Below are 18,641 nucleotides of genomic sequence, written 5' to 3' on the forward strand. Positions count from 1 at the left end.
ACCAACCCGTTTCAGTATCAAACTAAGTCGTTTCAGTTTCAACTAAAGCCATTTCAGTATCAAACCAAGCCGTTTCAATATCAAACCAACCCGTTTCAGTATCAAACTAAGTCGTTTCAGTTTCAACTAAAGCCATTTCAGTATCAAACCAAGCCGTTTCAGTATCAACCCAAGCCATTTCAGTATCAACCCAACCCGTTTCAGTATCAACCCAAGCCGTTTCAAACCAAGCCGTTTCAGTATCAACCCAAGCCATTTCAGTATCAAACAAACCCGTTTCAGTTTTAACTAATGACATTTCAATATCAACCCAAGCCGTTTCAGTATCAACCCAAGCTGTTTCAGTATCAACCCAAGCCGTTTCAGTATCAAACAAATACGTTTCAGTTTTAACTAAAGACATTTCAATATCAACCCAAGCCGTTTCAGTATCAACCCAAGTCGTTTCAGTTTCAACTAAAGCCATTTCAGAATCAACCCAAGCTGTTTCAGTATCAACCAAGCTTTCCCAGTTATCCATATCTCAGCCACCACTGTAGCCACATTTAAAAGCAACATTACACCATTTGCAAGTACAAAACTAGATCTGACACTGTACATTTTTCTAGTAACTGCATATTTGCAGTACATACAGGCTTAATGTTTATTAGAAAGAAGTACCAATAGATATATTTGCAGTATATACAGGCTTAATGTTGATGGGTTAGAAGTACCAATAGATAGGGGAGATAAAATACTGGGGATTCCACTGGTAATGATTTGATTGTGTTGAAGTTGATTAGAGTACTGTACTGTTGATTAGAGCAGTGTACTGTTGATTAGAGTACTGCACTGTTGATTAGAGTACTGCACTGTTGATTAGAGTACTGTACTGTTAATTAGAGTAATGTACTGTTGATTAGAGTACTGTACTGTTGATTAGAGTACTGTACTGTTGATTAGAGTACTGTACTGTTGATTAGAGTAGTGTACTGTTGATTCAGGTACTGTACTGTTGATTAGAGTACTGTACTGTTATTTAGAGTACTGTACTGTTTAGAGTAGTGTACTGTTGATTAGAGTAGTGTACTGTTGATTAGAATACTGTACTGTTGATTAGAGTAGTGTACTGTTGATTAGAGTAGTGTACTGTTGATTAGAGTAGTGTACTGTTGATTAGAGTAGTGTACTGTTGATTAGAGTAGTGTACTGTTGATTAGAGTACTGTACTGTTGATTAGAGTAGTGTACTGTTGATTAGAGTACTGTACTGTTGATTAGAGTACTCTACTGTTGATTAGAGTACTGTACTGTTGATTAGAGTAGTGTACTGTTGATTAGAGTAGTGTACTGTTGATTAAAGTAGTGTACTGTTGATTAGAGTAGTGTACTGTTGATTGGAGTAGTGTACTGTTGATTAGAGTACTGTACTGTTGATTAGAGTAGTGTACTGTTGATTAGAGTACTGTACTGTTGATTAGAGTACTCTACTGTTGATTAGAGTACTGTACTGTTGATTAGAGTAGTGTACTGTTGATTAGAGTACTGTACTGTTGATTAGAGTAGTGTACTGTTGATTAGAGTACTGTACTGTTGATTAGAGTAGTGTACTGTTGATTAGAGTAGTGTACTGTTGATTCGAGTACTGTACTGTTGATTAGAGTACTGTACTGTTGATTAGAGTAGTGTACCGTTGATTAGAGTAGTGTACTGTTGATTAGAGTACTGTACTGTTGATTAGAGTAGTGTACTGTTGATTAGAGTACTGTACTGTTGATTAGAGTACTGTACCTGCAGCTTTATTAAATAGTACCCGAGAAAAAACACCAGTCTCAATGTCGACAGCGAAGAGGCAGCTCCGGGATGCTGGTCTTCTAGACAGAGTTCCTCTGTCCAGTGTCTTTTGCCCATCTTAATCTTTTATTTTTATTGGCCAGTCTGAGATATGGCTTTTTCTTTGCAACTCTGCCTAGAAGGCCAGCATCCCGGAGTCGCCTCTTCACTGTTGACTTGGAGACTGGTGTTTTGCGGGTACTATTTCATGATGTTGCCTGTTGAGGACTTGTGAGGTGTCTGTTTCTCAAACTAGACACTCTAATGTACATGTCCTCTTGCTCAGTTGTGCACCGGGGCCTCCCACTCCTCTTTATATTCTGGTTAGAGACAGTTTGCGCTGTTCTGTGACGGGAGTAGTACACAGCGTTGTACGAGAGCTTCACTATCTTGGCAATTTCTCACATTGAATAACCTTACTTTCTTAGAACAATAGACTGATGAGTTTATTAAGAAGAAAGGTCTTTGTTTCTAACCATTTTGAGCCTGTAGTCGAACCCACAAATGCTGATGCTCCAGATACTCAACTAGTCTAAAGAAGGCCAGTTTTATTGCTTCTTTAATCAGAACAACAGTTTTCAGCTGTGCTAACATAAAATGGTTTTCTAATGATCAATTAGCCTATTAAAATGTGCTTTTCTTTAAAACAACAAGGACATATCTAAGTGACCCTATACTACCGTTCAAAAGTTTGGGGTCACTTAGATACTGTATGTCCTTGTTGTTTTACAGATCTCCTGGACCCATATAGTGACAGATTTTGCAGACGACACAACAGTGGTAGGCTTGATTACCAACAACGACGAGACAGCCTACAGGGAGGAGGTGAGGGCCCTCGGAGTGTGGTGTCGGGAAAATAACCTCACACTCAACGTCAACAAAACAAAGGAGATGATTGTGGACTTCAGGAAACAGCAGAGGGAGCACACCCCTATCCACATCGATGGAACAGTAGTGGAGAGGGTAGTAAGTTTCAAGTTCCTCGGCGTACACATCACGGACAAACTGAATTGGTCCACCCACGCAGACAGCGTGCTGAAGAAAGCACAGCAGCGCCTCTTCAACCTCAGGAGGCTGAAGAAATTTGGCTTGTCACCAAAAGCACTCACAACCTTTTACAGATGCACAATCGAGAGCATCCTGTATCACCGCCTGGTACGGCAACTGCTCCGCCCACAACCATAAGGCTCTCCAGAGGGTAGTGAGGTCTGCACAACACATCACCGGGGGCAAACTACCTGCCCTCCAGGACACCTACACCACACGATGTCACAGGAAGGCCATAAAGATCACCAAGGACAACAACCACCCGAGCCACTGCCTGTTCACCCCGCTATCATCCAGAAGGCGAGGGCAGTACAGGTGCATCAAAGCAGGGACCGAGAGACTGAAAAACAGCTTCTTTCTCAATGCCATCAGACTGTTAAACAGTAATTATTGTACATTTCTTGCATTGCATCGTGTTGCATCAGCGTATCTTATACCTCCCAGCTTTATAAATGGTGGTAGATGCTCTTCATCAAACATCAATAATACAGATGGTGTAGGTCTACTGTAGAGACAGACAAATTTAGCTCTTTTCTCCAGACGGGTCAATAATACAGATGGTGTAGGTCTACTGTAGAGACAGACACATTTAGCTCTTTTCTCCAAACGGGTCAAGCGACGAGCATTAAATCCTCCTGGAATGTTTTGTCGAATATATTGTTTATCAATGTCCAACGGGAAGCCAGAGACAACACCTTTTAACGCCCTGCTCCAAAAATCACCGCTGTTCACTTCACGTGTCTATCATTTACCAGCAACAAAGCACGTACCTTTTACTCTTTAGATACACGCGATATCAAATCAAATCACATCAAATGCTATTGGTTACATACACATGGTTAGCAGATGTTAATGGTCACATACACATGGTTAGCAGATGTTAATGGTCACATACACATGGTTAGCAGATGTTAATGGTCACATACACATGGTTAGCAGATGTTAATGGTCACATACACATGGTTAGCAGATGTTATTGGTTACATACACATGGTTAACAGATGTTAATGGTCACATACACATGGTTAGCAGATGTTATTGGTCACATACACATGGTTAGCAGATGTTATTGGTCACATACACATGGTTAGCAGATGTTATTGGTCACATACACATGGTTAGCAGATGTTATTGGTCACATACACATGGTTAGCAGATGTTATTGGTCACATACACATGGTTAGCAGATGTTAATGGTCACATACACATGGTTAGCAGATGTTAATGGTCACATACACATGGTTAGCAGATGTTAATGGTCACATACACATGGTTAGCAGATGTTTTTGGTCACATACACATGGTTAACAGATGTTATTGTGAGTGTAGCGAAATGCTTGTGCTTCTAGTTCCGACAGTTTAGCAATATCTAACAGGTAATATCTAACAGGTAATATCTAACAAGTAATATCTAACAGGTAATATCTATCAAATACCTAATTCACACAAATCTAAGTAAAGGAAAGGAATAAGAATATATTAGCAAGCTAGCTAAATAGGACAAATTAGCTAGCAAGTGCCAGCTAGCTAAATAGGACAAATTAGCTAGCAAGTACCAGCTAGCTAAATAGGACAAATTAGCTAGCAAGTGCCAGCTAGCTAAATTGCCATACATGTTTAATGCTTTTCAACCTGTCCCCAAATGAATGTAATTGGTTCAGAGTTTGTTTTGATATTTTAACCTGCGTGTGGTGTGGGGGGAAGAAATAAATGTATGCACAATGTCGCACAGCCAGTTTGGGTTCCATGTAGATAGTATAGAATACTGTATATACATATGAGATGAGTAATGCAAGGTACTATATTAAAGTGACAACATCTACTGACTGCATCCACTTTTCCCACAGCTTCTTCACCATCCTTGTGACTTCAAACGAGTTTCCCAAATAAACATCTTTATCCAAAAAAAAACATACAACAAGCAACGATTCAACAGACTCATTTTCCACAACAATTGCTGCCTTTTTTGGAAGTGTTTTCATCTTCAAACAACATTTCTTCTGCTCTCAACTCGGATTCTGGGCAGACAGCCAATGTTGTGAATTGTCAGAAGGAGGTTGATACTAGTGACACCCAACCAGAATTCAGACTGCGTGTTCTGAGTTGAATTATTTTTGCCTAGTAACACTCTCTCATTGGCTATAAATGACTGGTTACAGGGGAAATGAAACTTAACTCGGAATGTACAGGTAACTGCCAAAATAAAAGAAACACTTGAGTAATTGAGGGTTCTGTCAGCTCTGTTATGTTGTGGGGTGCATTTTCCTGGCGTGGTTTGGGTCCACTCAACCACTTAGAGACCAAGGTAAAACACCAGTAAATACTCAGCCATTCTGAGTGATCACCTTCAACCTGTGGTGAATAATGTCTATCCTGATGGGAGTGGTCTCTTCCTGGATGATAATGCCCCCATCCACAGGGTATGAGAGGTCACTGAATGGTTTGATGAGCATGAAAACAATGTAAACCATATGCCATGGCCGTCTCAGTCACCAGATCTCAACCCAGTGGAACACTTAAGGGAGACTCTGGATCAACACCTGAGAGAGCGTTTCCACCACCATCAACCAAACAATAGAGTTCTAGACACTTGTGGAATCTATGTGCATTGAAGCAGTTCTGGCACTTCGTGGTGCCCAACGCCCTGTTAACACACATTATGTTGGTGTTTCCTTCATTTTGGTAGTTACCTGTAAGGTCCAGCTAATAGCTTCACTAACAGTGAGTATTCAACTTAACTACCTTACTAATAAAAAATCATACCTTACTAATAAAAATATATCACTAGCCACTTTAAACAATGCTACCTAATATAATGTTTACATACCCTACATTATTCATCTCATATGTATATGTATATACTGTACTCTATATCATCTACTGCATCTTTATGTAATACATGTATCACTAGCCACTTTAACTATGCCACTTTGTTTACATACTCATCTCATATGTACAGTGCCTTGCGAAAGTATTCGGCCCCCTTGAACTTTGCAACCTTTTGCCTCATTTCAGGCTTCAAACATAAAGATATAAAACTGTATTTTTTTGTGAAGAATCAACAACAAGTGGGACACAATCATGAAGTGGAACGACATTTATTGGATATTTCAAACCTTTTTAACAAATCAAAACTGAAAAATTGGGCGTGCAAAATTATTCAGCCCCCTTAAGTTAATACTTTGTAGCGCCACCTTTTGCTGCGATTACAGCTGTAAGTCGCTTGGGGTATGTCTCTATCAGTTTTGCACATCGAGAGACTGAAATTTTTTCCCATTCCTCCTTGCAAAACAGCTCGAGCTCAGTGAGGTTGGATGGAGAGCATTTGTGAACAGCAGTTTTTAGTTCTTTCCACAGATTCTCGATTGGATTCAGGTCTGGACTTTGACTTGGCCATTCTAACACCTGGATATGTTTATTTTTGAACCATTCCATTGTAGATTTTGCTTTATGTTTTGGATCATTGTCTTGTTGGAAGACAAATCTCCGTCCCAGTCTCAGGTCTTTTGCAGACTCCATCAGGTTTTCTACCAGAATGGTCCTGTATTTGGCTCCATCCATCTTCCCATCAATTTTAACCATCTTCCCTGTCCCTGCTGAAGAAAAGCAGGCCCAAACCATGATGCTGCCACCACCATGTTTGACAGTGGGGATGGTGTGTTCAGGGTGATGAGCTGTGTTGCTTTTACGCCAAACATAACGTTTTGCATTGTTGCCAAAAAGTTCAATTTTGGTTTCATCTGACCAGAGCACCTTCTTCCACATGTTTGGTGTGTCTCCCAGGTGGCTTGTAGCAAACTTTAAACTACACTTTTTATGGATATCTTTAAGAAATGGCTTTCTTCTTGCCACTCTTCCATAAAGGCCAGATTTGTGCAATATACGACTGATTGTTGTCCTATGGACAGAGTCTCCCACCTCAGCTGTAGATCTCTGCAGTTCATCCAGAGTGATCATGGGCCTCTTGGCTGCATCTCTGATCAGTCTTCTCCTTGTATGAGCTGAAAGTTTAGAGGGACGGCCAGGTCTTGGTAGATTTGCAGTGGTGTGATACTCCTTCCATTTCAATATTATTGCTTGCACAGTGCTCCTTGGGATGTTTAAAGCTTGGGAAATCTTTTTGTATCCAAATCCGGCTTTAAACTTCTTCACAACAGTATCTCGGACCTGCCTGGTGTGTTCCTTGTTCTTCATGATGCTCTCTGCGCTTTTAACGGACCTGTCAGACTATCACAGTGCAGGTGCATTTATACGGAGACTTAATTACACACAGGTGGATTGTATTTATCATCATTAGTCATTTAGGTCAACATTGGATCATTCCGAGATCCTCACTGAACTTCTGGAGAGAGTTTGCTGCACTGAAAGTAAAGGGGCTGAATAATTTTGCACGCCCAATTTTTCAGTTTTTGATTTGTTAAAAAAGTTTGAAATATCCAATAAATGTCATTCCACTTCATGATTGTGTCCCACTTGTTGTTGATTCTTCACAAAAAAATACAGTTTTATATCTTTATGTTTGAAGCCTGAAATGAGGCAAAAGGTCGCAAAGTTCAAGGGGGCTGAATACTTTCGCAAGGCACTGTATATACTGTACTCGATACCATCTACTGTATCTTGCCTATGCTGCTCTGTACCATCACTCATTCATATATCTTTATGTACATATTCTTTATCCCCTTACACTTGTGTCTATAAGGTAGTAGTTTTGGAATTGTTAGCTAGATTACTTGTTGGTTATTACTGCATTGTCGGAACTAGAAGCACAAGCATTTCGCTACACTCGCATTAACATCTTCTAACCATGTGTATGTGACAAATAACATTTGATTTGATTTGAATTAAATTACGTACAACGATTACATTAGAAGAGCTAGGCAACTATGAGCCTAAGCGGCAGTCTGTTTGTGGTATTATTAAATCTCCTTGTCACTCATTGTCATGGCTTGGTAGTGATCAATGGAGTTGGAAAGAGAACAAACAGATCTGGGACCAGGCTAGACAACTACAGTATATAGTGATCAATGGAGTTGGAAAGATAACAAACAGATCTGGGACCAGGTTAGACAACTACATAGTTACATTTGAAAATGTTTCATTTGCTATTTTAATTTGAACCTTTTTCCCAGAAGAAGAGGTCTGTGTCCAACACATTTCATTTTACACAGAGTTGTGGCTAATCCAAGGTTGAGTTGTCAGAGGAGGTTGATAATAGTGACACCCAATCAGATTTCAGCCTCTGCCTGTCCTGAGGTGAATTACTCCTCTCATTGGCTAGAAATGACTAGTTACAGGTGAAACGAAACTTAACTCTGACTATAAGGTGCAGCACATAGCTTCAGCTCTCACAGTCACAACAGGGGACAATTAACAGACACGTGCAACTACACTAAAAGTGAGTATTCAAATTAACTACCTTACTAATGAAATGCACAATATGGAGTAAACATTTTATTTATACCAGGTTTGTTGACATTGATGCGTACATAATCAAACGATGACATCACTAGACATGTCAAGACAATTTAATCAAAATAAACACGTTTCTTGGAAAGTCAACAATCACATTCTTCTGTTTGTATTTCTACATGTGGTTTAATATTGGATAACAACGAAAGGAGAATTATGTTTTTCACTTTTACCTGAAACATGTATCTTGTTTAATTAAATAGAAACCAGAGGGTCTAGGACGAGATAGTGTAGCACAGGTCTGGGTCTATGATGTTTACCTAAGAGAGTTCAAGGGCTGATTTCCTCGTGTTGTTTCAGTCTTAATGTTTTGCTCATAAAATTGGAGGGCCAAATTAACCCACCTGCGGGCCAAATTCAGCCTGTGGGCCGCGAGTTGGGTAACCCTGCTATATATCTAATTGAAGTGGGCAAAACTTGAGTCAACACAGCATATAGCAGGTTGTTTCTGTGAGGGACTGACGTGCAGGTATCTTGGTACTGAGACACAGGTCATTATACCACAGGGTACAGCAGGGATGGGCATCTCCATTCATCTGGGGCCTGTTTGGTGACCTTGAGTACATTCCTGACTGACTATTCATTTATTTGTTATTTTACCAGGTAAGTTGACTGAGAAACATTCTCATTTACAGCAACAACCTGGGGAATAGTTACAGGGGAGAGGAGGGGGATGAATGAGCCAATTGTAAACTGGGGATTATTAGGTGACCGTGATGGTTTGATGGCCAGATTGGGAATTTAGCCAGGACACCGGGGTTAACACCCCTACTCTTACGATAAGTGCCATGGGATCTTTAATGACCTCATAGAGTCAGGACACCCGTTTGACGTCCCATCCGAAAGACAGCACCCTACACAGGGCAGTGTCCCCAATCACTGCCTTGGGGTTTTGGGATATGTTTTAGACGAGAGGAAAGAATGCCTCCTACTGGCCCTCCAACACCACTTCCAGCAGCATCTGGTCTCCCATCCAGGGACTGACCAGGACCAACCATGCTTTGCTTCAGAAGCAAGCCAGCAGTGGTATGCAGGGTGGTATGCAGGGTGGTATGCTGGGTGGTATGCAGGGTGGTATGCAGGGTGGTATGCAGGGTGGTATGCAGAGTGGTATGCAGGGTGGTATGCAGAGTGGTATTCAGGGTGGTATGCAGAGTGGTATGCAGGGTGGTATGCAGGATGGTATGCAGGGTGGTATGCAGGGTGGTATGCAGGATGGTATGCAGGGTGGTATGCAGGGTGGTATGCAGAGTGGTATGCTGGGTGGTATGCAGGGTGGTATGCTGCTGGAACTATATAGATGATGTATGACAGATATTATAATGCCTGGATAGGTATTTTACATGTCAGACAGAGGAGGCTGGTGGGAGGAGTCATAGGAGGGATGGCTTATTGTAATGCCTGGATATGTATTTTACATATCAGACAGAGGAGGCTGGTGGGAGGAGTCATAGGAGGGATGGTGTATTATAATGCCTGGATAGGTATTTTACATATCAGACAGAGGAGGCTGGTGGGAGGAGCCATAGGAGGGATGGTGTATTATAATGCCTGGATAGGTATTTTACATGTCAGACAGAGGAGGCTGGTGGGAGGAGTCATAGGAGGGATGGTGTATTATAATGCCTGGATAGGTATTTTACATGTCAGACAGAGGAGGCTGGTGGGAGGAGTCATAGGAGGGATGGTGTATTATAATGCCTGGAATGGAATACATTTAGTGGTACATCAAACACATGGAAACAACGTGTTTGACTCCGTTCCAATGATTCCATTCCAGCCGTTACAATGAGCCCCTCCTCCTATATCTTCTACCACCAGCCTCCACTGATATCAGATATCCACATCATATGCTACAGCCCGACAGCACAGTTGATGATGTGGCAAGCCACCATTGGTTGATGCAATGACACTCCTGTGCAGGGAACCACGATCCTACTTTATCCCCAGCTAACACACCTGGCTCCAATAATAACCTAATGATGGTCTTCAGGTTAGAATGTAATTAGTTGAATCAGGTGTTTTAGCTACAGGGCTGGGGGAACGTGTGACACCAATCAGACCCCAGAGATCTGGAGTTGCCTCCCTGGTGAACAGGAACTGGTCTATCTGGTCCCACCATGTAGCAGAATGTCAACTGTAGAATGATAAGCATGTTTAGGATGTAATTTGACATATGAGTACATTATGTTTACCTGATGCTGGTTACGTTGTTAGGGAATGTACTTTGTTTTACAATAGTTACACGACATAGCATCTTCTTATAGTTCATATTGTTTTAAAGTCAAATAACACCACCTAGCATTACTCTTCTTATAGTTCATATTGTTTTAAAGTCAAATAACACCACCTAGCATTACTCTTCTTATAGTTCATATTGTTCATATTCATATTGTTTTAAAGTGAAGTGGCTGAGAATAAATTAAAATGTAGTTTATGTGGACTTTGTTTTTTGTAATAAGGTCATCGTCTGTTTCTATGTTTTTGATTGGCCGACTGTAGCAGAGATGGAACGAGGAAGAGGGACTCTGAAGATTCTGTTCCTGTTGACACTCTGTCTGCAAGCCTTCACTGGTCAATGCCAAGGTACACACACCCCCGCGTGCACATATACATGCTGCTCAAACACACACCAGGGCCGTGCACATGTACATGCTGCTCAAACACACACCAGGGCCGTGCACATGTACATGCTGCTCAAACACACACCAGGGCCGTGCACATGTACATGCTGCTCAAACACACACCAGGGCCGTGCACAGACCTTTCAGGGGCAGGTGCTCAAAATGAAAAAAGGCGAAATTGAGAAAATACTAAATGCCACTGTGGTGTAAATGTAACATGTTTAAATGGGCCTATTTATTTAATTATAAACTGTAAACAAGCTAGTTCAGCGCCTCCTAAAGACATGATTGACAGGGGGAAAAGAAGGGGGGTTATCAGCTGATCATTGATGTTGATGATTGATGCTGGTTAGATGTCTTTATTTTACTGGTTGTGATTTACCTTTAGCTGATAGGAGCAGAAAGAGAGGAAGAAGAGACTTAAGTCTGATTGGCTGATAGGAGCAGAAAGAGAGGAAGAAGAGACTTAAGTCTGATTGGCTGATAGGAGCAGAAAGAGAGGAAGAAGAGACTTCAGTCTGATTGGCTGATAGGAGCAGAAAGAGAGGAAGAAGAGACTTCAGTCTGATTGTCTTTTCTTCTTCTCTCCTATCAGCCAATCAGACTGAAGTCTCTTCTTCCTCTCTTTCTGCTCCTATCAGCCAATCAGACTGAAGTCTCTTCTTCCTCTCTTTCTGCTCCTATCAGCCAATCAGACTTAAGTCTCTTCTTCCTCTCTTTCTGCTCCTATCAGCCAATCAGACTGAAGTCTCTTCTTCCTCTCTCTCTGCTCCTATCAGACAATCAGACTGAAGTCTCTTCTTCCTCTCTTTCTGCTCCTATCAGACAACCAGACTGAAGTCTCTTCTTCCTCTCTTTCTGCTCCTATCAGCCAATCAGACTGAAGTCTCTTCTTCCTCTCTTTCTGCTCCTATCAGCCAATCAGACTGAAGTCTCTTCTTCCTCTCTTTCTGCTCCTATCAGACAATCAGACTGAAGTCTCTTCTTCCTCTCTTTCTGCTCCTATCAGACAATCAGACTGAAGTCTCTTCTTCCTCTCTTTCTGCTCCTATCAGCCAATCAGACTGAAGTCTCTTCTTCCTCTCTTTCTGCTCCTATCAGCCAATCAGACTGAAGTCTCTTCTTCCTCTCTTTCTGCTCCTATCAGACAATCAGACTGAAGTCTCTTCTTCCTCTCTCTCTGCTCCTATCAGCCAATCAGACTGAAGTCTCTTCTTCCTCTCTCTCTGCTCCTATCAGACAATCAGACTGAAGTCTCTTCTTCCTCTCTCTCTGCTCCTATCAGACAACCAGACTGAAGTCTCTTCTTCCTCTCTTTCTGCTCCTATCAGACAATCAGACTGAAGTCTATTCTTCCTCTCTCTCTGCTCCTATCAGACAATCAGACTGAAGTCTATTCTTCCTCTCTCTCTGCTCCTATCAGACAATCAGACTGAAGTCTCTTCTTCCTCTCTTTCTGCTCCTATCAGACAATCAGACTGAAGTCTCTTCTTCCTCTCTTTCTGCTCCTATCAGACAATCAGACTGAAGTCTACTCTTCCTCTCTTTCTGCTCCTATCAGACAATCAGACTGAAGTCTCTTCTTCCTCTCTCTCTGCTCCTATCAGACAATCAGACTGAAGTCTCTTCTTCCTCTCTTTCTGCTCCTATCAGCCAATCCGACTGAAGTCTCTTCTTCCTCTCTTTCTGCTCCTATCAGACAATCAGACTGAAGTCTCTTCTTCCTCTCTTTCTGCTCCTATCAGACAATCAGACTGAAGTCTCTTCTTCCTCTCTTTCTGCTCCTATCAGCCAATCAGACTGAAGTCTCTTCTTCCTCTCTTTCTGCTCCTATCAGACAATCAGACTGAAGTCTCTTCTTCCTCTCTTTATGCTCCTATCAGACAATCAGACTGAAGTCTCTTCTTCCTCTCTTTCTGCTCCTATCAGACAATCAGACTGAAGTCTCTTCTTCCTCTCTCTCTGCTCCTATCAGACAATCAGACTGAAGTCTCTTCTTCCTCTCTCTCTGCTCCTATCAGACAATCAGACTGAAGTCTCTTCTTCCTCTCTTTCTGCTCCTATCAGACAATCAGACTGAAGTCTACTCTTCCTCTCTTTCTGCTCCTATCAGACAATCAGACTGAAGTCTCTTCTTCCTCTCTCTCTGCTCCTATCAGACAATCAGACTGAAGTCTCTTCTTCCTCTCTTTCTGCTCCTATCAGCCAATCAGACTGAAGTCTCTTCTTCCTCTCTTTCTGCTCCTATCAGACAATCAGACTGAAGTCTCTTCTTCCTCTCTTTCTGCTCCTATCAGCCAATCAGACTGAAGTCTCTTCTTCCTCTCTTTCTGCTCCTATCAGACAATCAGACTGAAGTCTCTTCTTCCTCTCTTTCTGCTCCTATCAGACAATCAGACTGAAGTCTCTTCTTCCTCTCTCTCTGCTCCTATCAGACAATCAGACTGAAGTCTCTTCTTCCTCTCTTTCTGCTCCTATCAGACAATCAGACTGAAGTCTCTTCTTCCTCTCTTTCTGCTCCTATCAGACAATCAGACTGAAGTCTCTTCTTCCTCTCTTTCTGCTCCTATCAGCCAATCAGACTGAAGTCTCTTCTTCCTCTCTTTCTGCTCCTATCATACAATCAGACTGAAGTCTCTTCTTCCTCTCTTTCTGCTCCTATCAGACAATCAGACTGAAGTCTCTTCTTCCTCTCTTTCTGCTCCTATCAGCCAATCAGACTGAAGTCTCTTCTTCCTCTCTTTCTGCTCCTATCAGCCAATCAGACTGAAGTCTCTTCTTCCTCTCTTTCTGCTCCTATCAGACAATCAGACTGAAGTCTCTTCTTCCTCTCTCTCTGCTCCTATCAGACAATCAGACTGAAGTCTCTTCTTCCTCTCTTTCTGCTCCTATCAGACAATCAGACTGAAGTCTCTTCTTCCTCTCTTTCTGCTCCTATCAGACAATCAGACTGAAGTCTACTCTTCCTCTCTTTCTGCTCCTATCAGACAATCAGACTGAAGTCTCTTCTTCCTCTCTCTCTGCTCCTATCAGACAATCAGACTGAAGTCTCTTCTTCCTCTCTTTCTGCTCCTATCAGACAATCAGACTGAAGTCTCTTCTTCCTCTCTTTCTGCTCCTATCAGACAATCAGACTGAAGTCTCTTCTTCCTCTCTTTCTGCTCCTATCAGACAATCAGACTGAAGTCTCTTCTTCCTCTCTTTCTGCTCCTATCAGCCAATCAGACTGAAGTCTCTTCTTCTTCTCTTTCTGCTCCTATCAAACAATCAGACTGAAGTCTCTTCTTCCTCTCTTTCTGCTCCTATCAGACAATCAGACTGAAGTCTCTTCTTCCTCTCTCTCTGCTCCTATCAGACAATCAGACTGAAGTCTCTTCTTCCTCTCTTTCTGCTCCTATCAGACAATCAGACTGAAGTCTCTTCTTCCTCTCTCTCTGCTCCTATCAGACAATCAGACTGAAGTCTCTTCTTCCTCTCTCTCTGCTCCTATCAGACAATCAGACTGAAGTCTCTTCTTCCTCTCTTTCTGCTCCTATCAGACAATCAGACTGAAGTCTCTTCTTCCTCTCTTTCTGCTCCTATCAGCCAATCAGACTGAAGTCTCTTCTTCCTCTCTTTCTGCTCCTATCAGACAATCAGACTGAAGTCTCTTCTTCCTCTCTTTCTGCTCCTATCAGCCAATCAGACTGAAGTCTCTTCTTCCTCTCTTTCTGCTCCTATCAGACAATCAGACTGAAGTCTCTTCTTCCTCTCTCTCTGCTCCTATCAGACAATCAGACTGAAGTCTACTCTTCCTCTCTTTCTGCTCCTATCAGACAATCAGACTGAAGTCTCTTCTTCCTCTCTTTCTGCTCCTATCAGCCAATCAGACTGAAGTCTCTTCTTCCTCTCTTTCTGCTCCTATCAGACAATCAGACTGAAGTCTCTTCTTCCTCTCTTTCTGCTCCTATCAGACAATCAGACTGAAGTCTCTTCTTCCTCTCTTTCTGCTCCTATCAGACAATCAGACTGAAGTCTCTTCTTCCTCTCTTTCTGCTCCTATCAGACAATCAGACTGAAGTCTCTTCTTCCTCTCTTTCTGCTCCTATCAGACAATCAGACTGAAGTCTCTTCTTCCTCTCTTTCTGCTCCTATCAGACAATCAGACTGAAGTCTCTTCTTCCTCTCTTTCTGCTCCTATCAGCCAATCAGACTGAAGTCTCTTCTTCCTCTCTTTCTGCTCCTATCAGACAATCAGACTGAAGTCTCTTCTTCCTCTCTTTCTGCTCCTATCAGCCAATCAGACTGAAGTCTCTTCTTCCTCTCTCTCTGCTCCTATCAGCCAATCAGACTGAAGTCTCTTCTTCCTCTCTTTCTGCTCCTATCAGCCAATCAGACTGAAGTCTCTTCTTCCTCTCTTTCTGCTCCTATCAGACAATCAGACTGAAGTCTCTTCTTCCTCTCTTTCTGCTCCTATTAGCCAATCAGACTGAAGTCTACTCTTCCTCTCTTTCTGCTCCTATCAGACAATCAGACTGAAGTCTCTTCTTCCTCTCTCTCTCTGCTCCAATCAGTAAATCAGACTGAATGTGGATGATGATGATGATGTAGGCTAAATCAAGTGTTATCAAGTGTTAAACAAATGTTAAGGTCTCTCAAGCCATCCATGTTTGGATACTGGGCAGGTTCAATCTCCTTACAGAACAGACTGGTGAACAGGTTCAATCTCCTTACAGGGCAGAGTGGTGAACAGGTTCAATCTCCTTACAGGGCAGAGTGGTGAACAGGTGCAACCTACGTATGGGGTGGAGGGTGACGAATTTGACAACAACTTGCGAGTAGTGGGTTCTGAACAACAATGACAGAAACATGTATTTTAAAATGATACTACAACCCAGAAGGGAGACTGGAGGGAAAAAGGGGCATGTGCTCTGTAGATCCGTCCTCGCACATGTCTGATACACAAACACACATTTCATCATCTTTTCATCAAGACAATCACTTTCAACTCAAGCACTTGTCTGTTTTCACAGATTCAGGGCATCCCTCTGATCTGAGGATAGTTCTGGTGGGGAAGACTGGATCAGGGAAGAGTGCAACAGGAAACACCATCCTGGGGAGGGAGGGGTTTAGAGTGGGGGCTTATCCAGTGTCTGTGACTACACAGAGTGAGAAACAGAGTGGGGAGGTGGATGGGAGGAAGATTGATGTCATCGACACCCCGGGGCTCTATGACACAACAATGTCTCAAGAAGAGATGAAAAGTGAAATAGAAAAGGCCATCTACATGTCAGTACCAGGACCCCATGTGTTCCTGCTGGTGATCAGACTGGGGAGGTTCACAGAGGAGGAGCAGAACACTGTGAAGTGGATCCAAGAGAACTTTGGAGAAGATGCCTCAATGTACACCATCATTCTGTTCACTCATGGAGATCAACTGAAGGACATGTCATTGGTGGACTTTCTAAGTGATAGTGAGGAGCTTATGAAACTCATCAAGGTCTTTAAGGGCAGAAATCATGTCTTCGATAATAACAAGAAGAATGACAACACTCACGTCCCAGAGCTGCTGAAGAAGATAGACAGGATGGTGATGAAGAATGGAGGACAACACTACACCAATGAGATGTACCAGGAGGCCCAGAGGAAGATCAAACAAGAGGAGGAGAGGAAGAAACAGCAGGAGAGAGAGGAGGCGATGAGGAAGATGGCAGAGGAGAGCCTGAAAAATGTAATGGACATATCAGGAAAACTTGTGGGATTGTTAGCAACTGGTATCACAGCGCTGGTTTCAGGTCCAGCAGCTATCGCAGTTGGAGTTGCTGTACTTGCAAAAGAGGCAGTTGACAATCATTACAATTCCAATTTAAGTAAAGATGAGGAAGAGTAGGCAGTGTGAAGTACCACTCTCTTCCTCATCTTAATGTCAAGTAGTAGCAGTAGAATATATTAATACTGTACAATGACAACCATCATTGTTTGATTGTTCAACACTTTCTAACATGATCAGTTATTTACCATGTTTATTATTCAAAGTCTTAGGGATAATAACATACTGTAGGATGACATTTATAATTCAACAAGAACAAACAGACAGAAAATCTGAAATCATGTTTCATAAACTGAAAGATAGTTAATAAGTTAGAATTGGTAAAGACATTCTAGGTATCTAGATATCTACAGTATTGATGTATCTACCTACCCTCCCTGGTCTGTGTTCTCTCTCTACCCTCCCTTTCTGGTCTGTGTTCTCTCTCTAGTCTCTCTCTACCCTCTCTTTCTGGTCTGTGTGCTCTCTCTAGCCTCTCTACCCTCCATTTCTGGTCTGTGTGCTCTCTCTAGTCTCTCTCTACCCTCCCTTTCTGGTCTGTGTGCTCTCTCTAGCCTCTCTACCCTCCCTTTCTGGTCTGTGTGCTCTCTCTAGTCTCTCTCTACCCTCCCTCCCTGGTCTGTGTTCTCCCTCTAGGCTCTCTCTACCCTCCCTCCCTTGTCTGTGTTCTCCCTCTAGCCTCTCTCTACCCTCCCTCCCTGGTCTGTGTTCTCCCTCTACCCTCCCTCCCTGGTCTGTGTTCTCCCTCTAGCCTCTCTCTACCCTCCCTCCCTGGTCTGTGTTCTCCCTCTAGCCTCTCTCTACCCTCCCTCCCTGGTCTGTGTTCTCCCTATAGTCTCTCTCTACCCTCCCTCCCTGGTCTGTGTTCTCCCTCTAGCCTCTCTACCCTCCCTCCCTGGTCTGTGTTCTCCCTCTAGCCTCTCTCTACCCTCCCTCCCTGGTCTGTGTTCTCCCTCTAGCCTCTCTACCCTCCCTCCCTGGTGTGTGTTCTCCCTCTAGCCTCTCTACCCTCCCTCCCTGGTCTGTGTTCTCCCTCTAGCCTCTCTACCCTCCCTCCCTGGTCTGTGTTCTCCCTCTACCCTCCCTCCCCGGTCTGTGTTCTCCCTCTACCCTCCCTCCCCGGTCTGTGTTCTCTCTCTACCCTCCCTCCCCGGTCTGTGTTCTCTCTCTACCCTCCCTCCCTGGTCTGTGTTCTCCCTCTAGCCTCTCTCTACCCTCCCTCCCTGGTCTGTGTTCTCCCTCTAGCCTCTCTACCCTCCCTCCCTGGTCTGTGTTCTCCCTCTACCCTCTCTCTACCCCCCTCCCTGGTCTGTGTTCTCCCTCTACCCCCCTCCCTGGTCTGTGTTCTCCCTCTACCCTCCCTCCCCGGTCTGTGTTCTCTCTCTACCCTCCCTCCCCGGTCTGTGTTCTCTCTCTACCCTCCCTCCCTGGTCTATGTTCTCCCTCTAGCCTCTCTCTACCCTCCCTCCCTGGTCTGTTTTCTCCCTCTAGCCTCTCTACCCTCCCTCCCTGGTCTGTGTTCTCCCTCTACCCTCTCTCTACCCCCCTCCCTGGTCTGTGTTCTCTCTCTACCCTCCCTCCCTGGTCTGTGTTCTCCCTCTACCCTCCCTCCCCGGTCTGTGTTCTCTCTCTACCCTCCCTCCCCGGTCTGTGTTCTCCCTCTACCCTCTCTCTACCCCCCTCCCTGGTCTGTGTTCTCTCTCTACCCTCCCTCCCTGGTCTGTGTTCTCCCTCTACCCTCTCTCTACCCCCCTCCCTGGTCTGTGTTCTCTCTCTACCCTCCCTCCCTGGTCTGTGTTCTCCCTCTAGTGTCAGACTTAGTGTTAAACACCACATGATTAACACAGTGAGTACTGTTGTAATGTACTGTACGTCACAACT

The 18,641-nt window shown here is 43.3% G+C and overlaps 1 protein-coding gene across 3 annotated transcripts; it reads left to right on the forward strand.

The window, feature by feature from the left end:
* Positions 1 to 7,821: 7,821 nt before the first annotated feature.
* On the forward strand, positions 7,822 to 17,225 carry LOC118940270 (GTPase IMAP family member 7-like). Of its 3 annotated transcripts, none has more exons than XM_036948945.1 (3): positions 7,822 to 8,253; positions 10,830 to 10,913; positions 15,964 to 17,225. In XM_036948945.1, the coding sequence occupies exons 2-3, from the start codon at positions 10,835 to 10,837 to the stop codon at positions 16,818 to 16,820; spliced, it is 936 nt and encodes a 311-aa protein (XP_036804840.1). In that variant the 5' UTR covers positions 7,822 to 8,253; positions 10,830 to 10,834; the 3' UTR covers positions 16,821 to 17,225. The 3 variants fall into 3 exon arrangements, with proteins under 3 accessions (XP_036804840.1, XP_036804844.1, XP_036804841.1); XM_036948949.1 differs by having other exon boundaries at positions 10,833 to 10,913; XM_036948946.1 differs by having other exon boundaries at positions 8,202 to 8,253; positions 10,790 to 10,913.
* The last annotated feature ends 1,416 nt before the right edge of the window (positions 17,226 to 18,641 follow it).

Source organism: Oncorhynchus mykiss, chromosome 17 (assembly GCF_013265735.2).
Source record: "Oncorhynchus mykiss isolate Arlee chromosome 17, USDA_OmykA_1.1, whole genome shotgun sequence".
Lineage (NCBI taxonomy): Eukaryota > Metazoa > Chordata > Actinopteri > Salmoniformes > Salmonidae > Oncorhynchus > Oncorhynchus mykiss.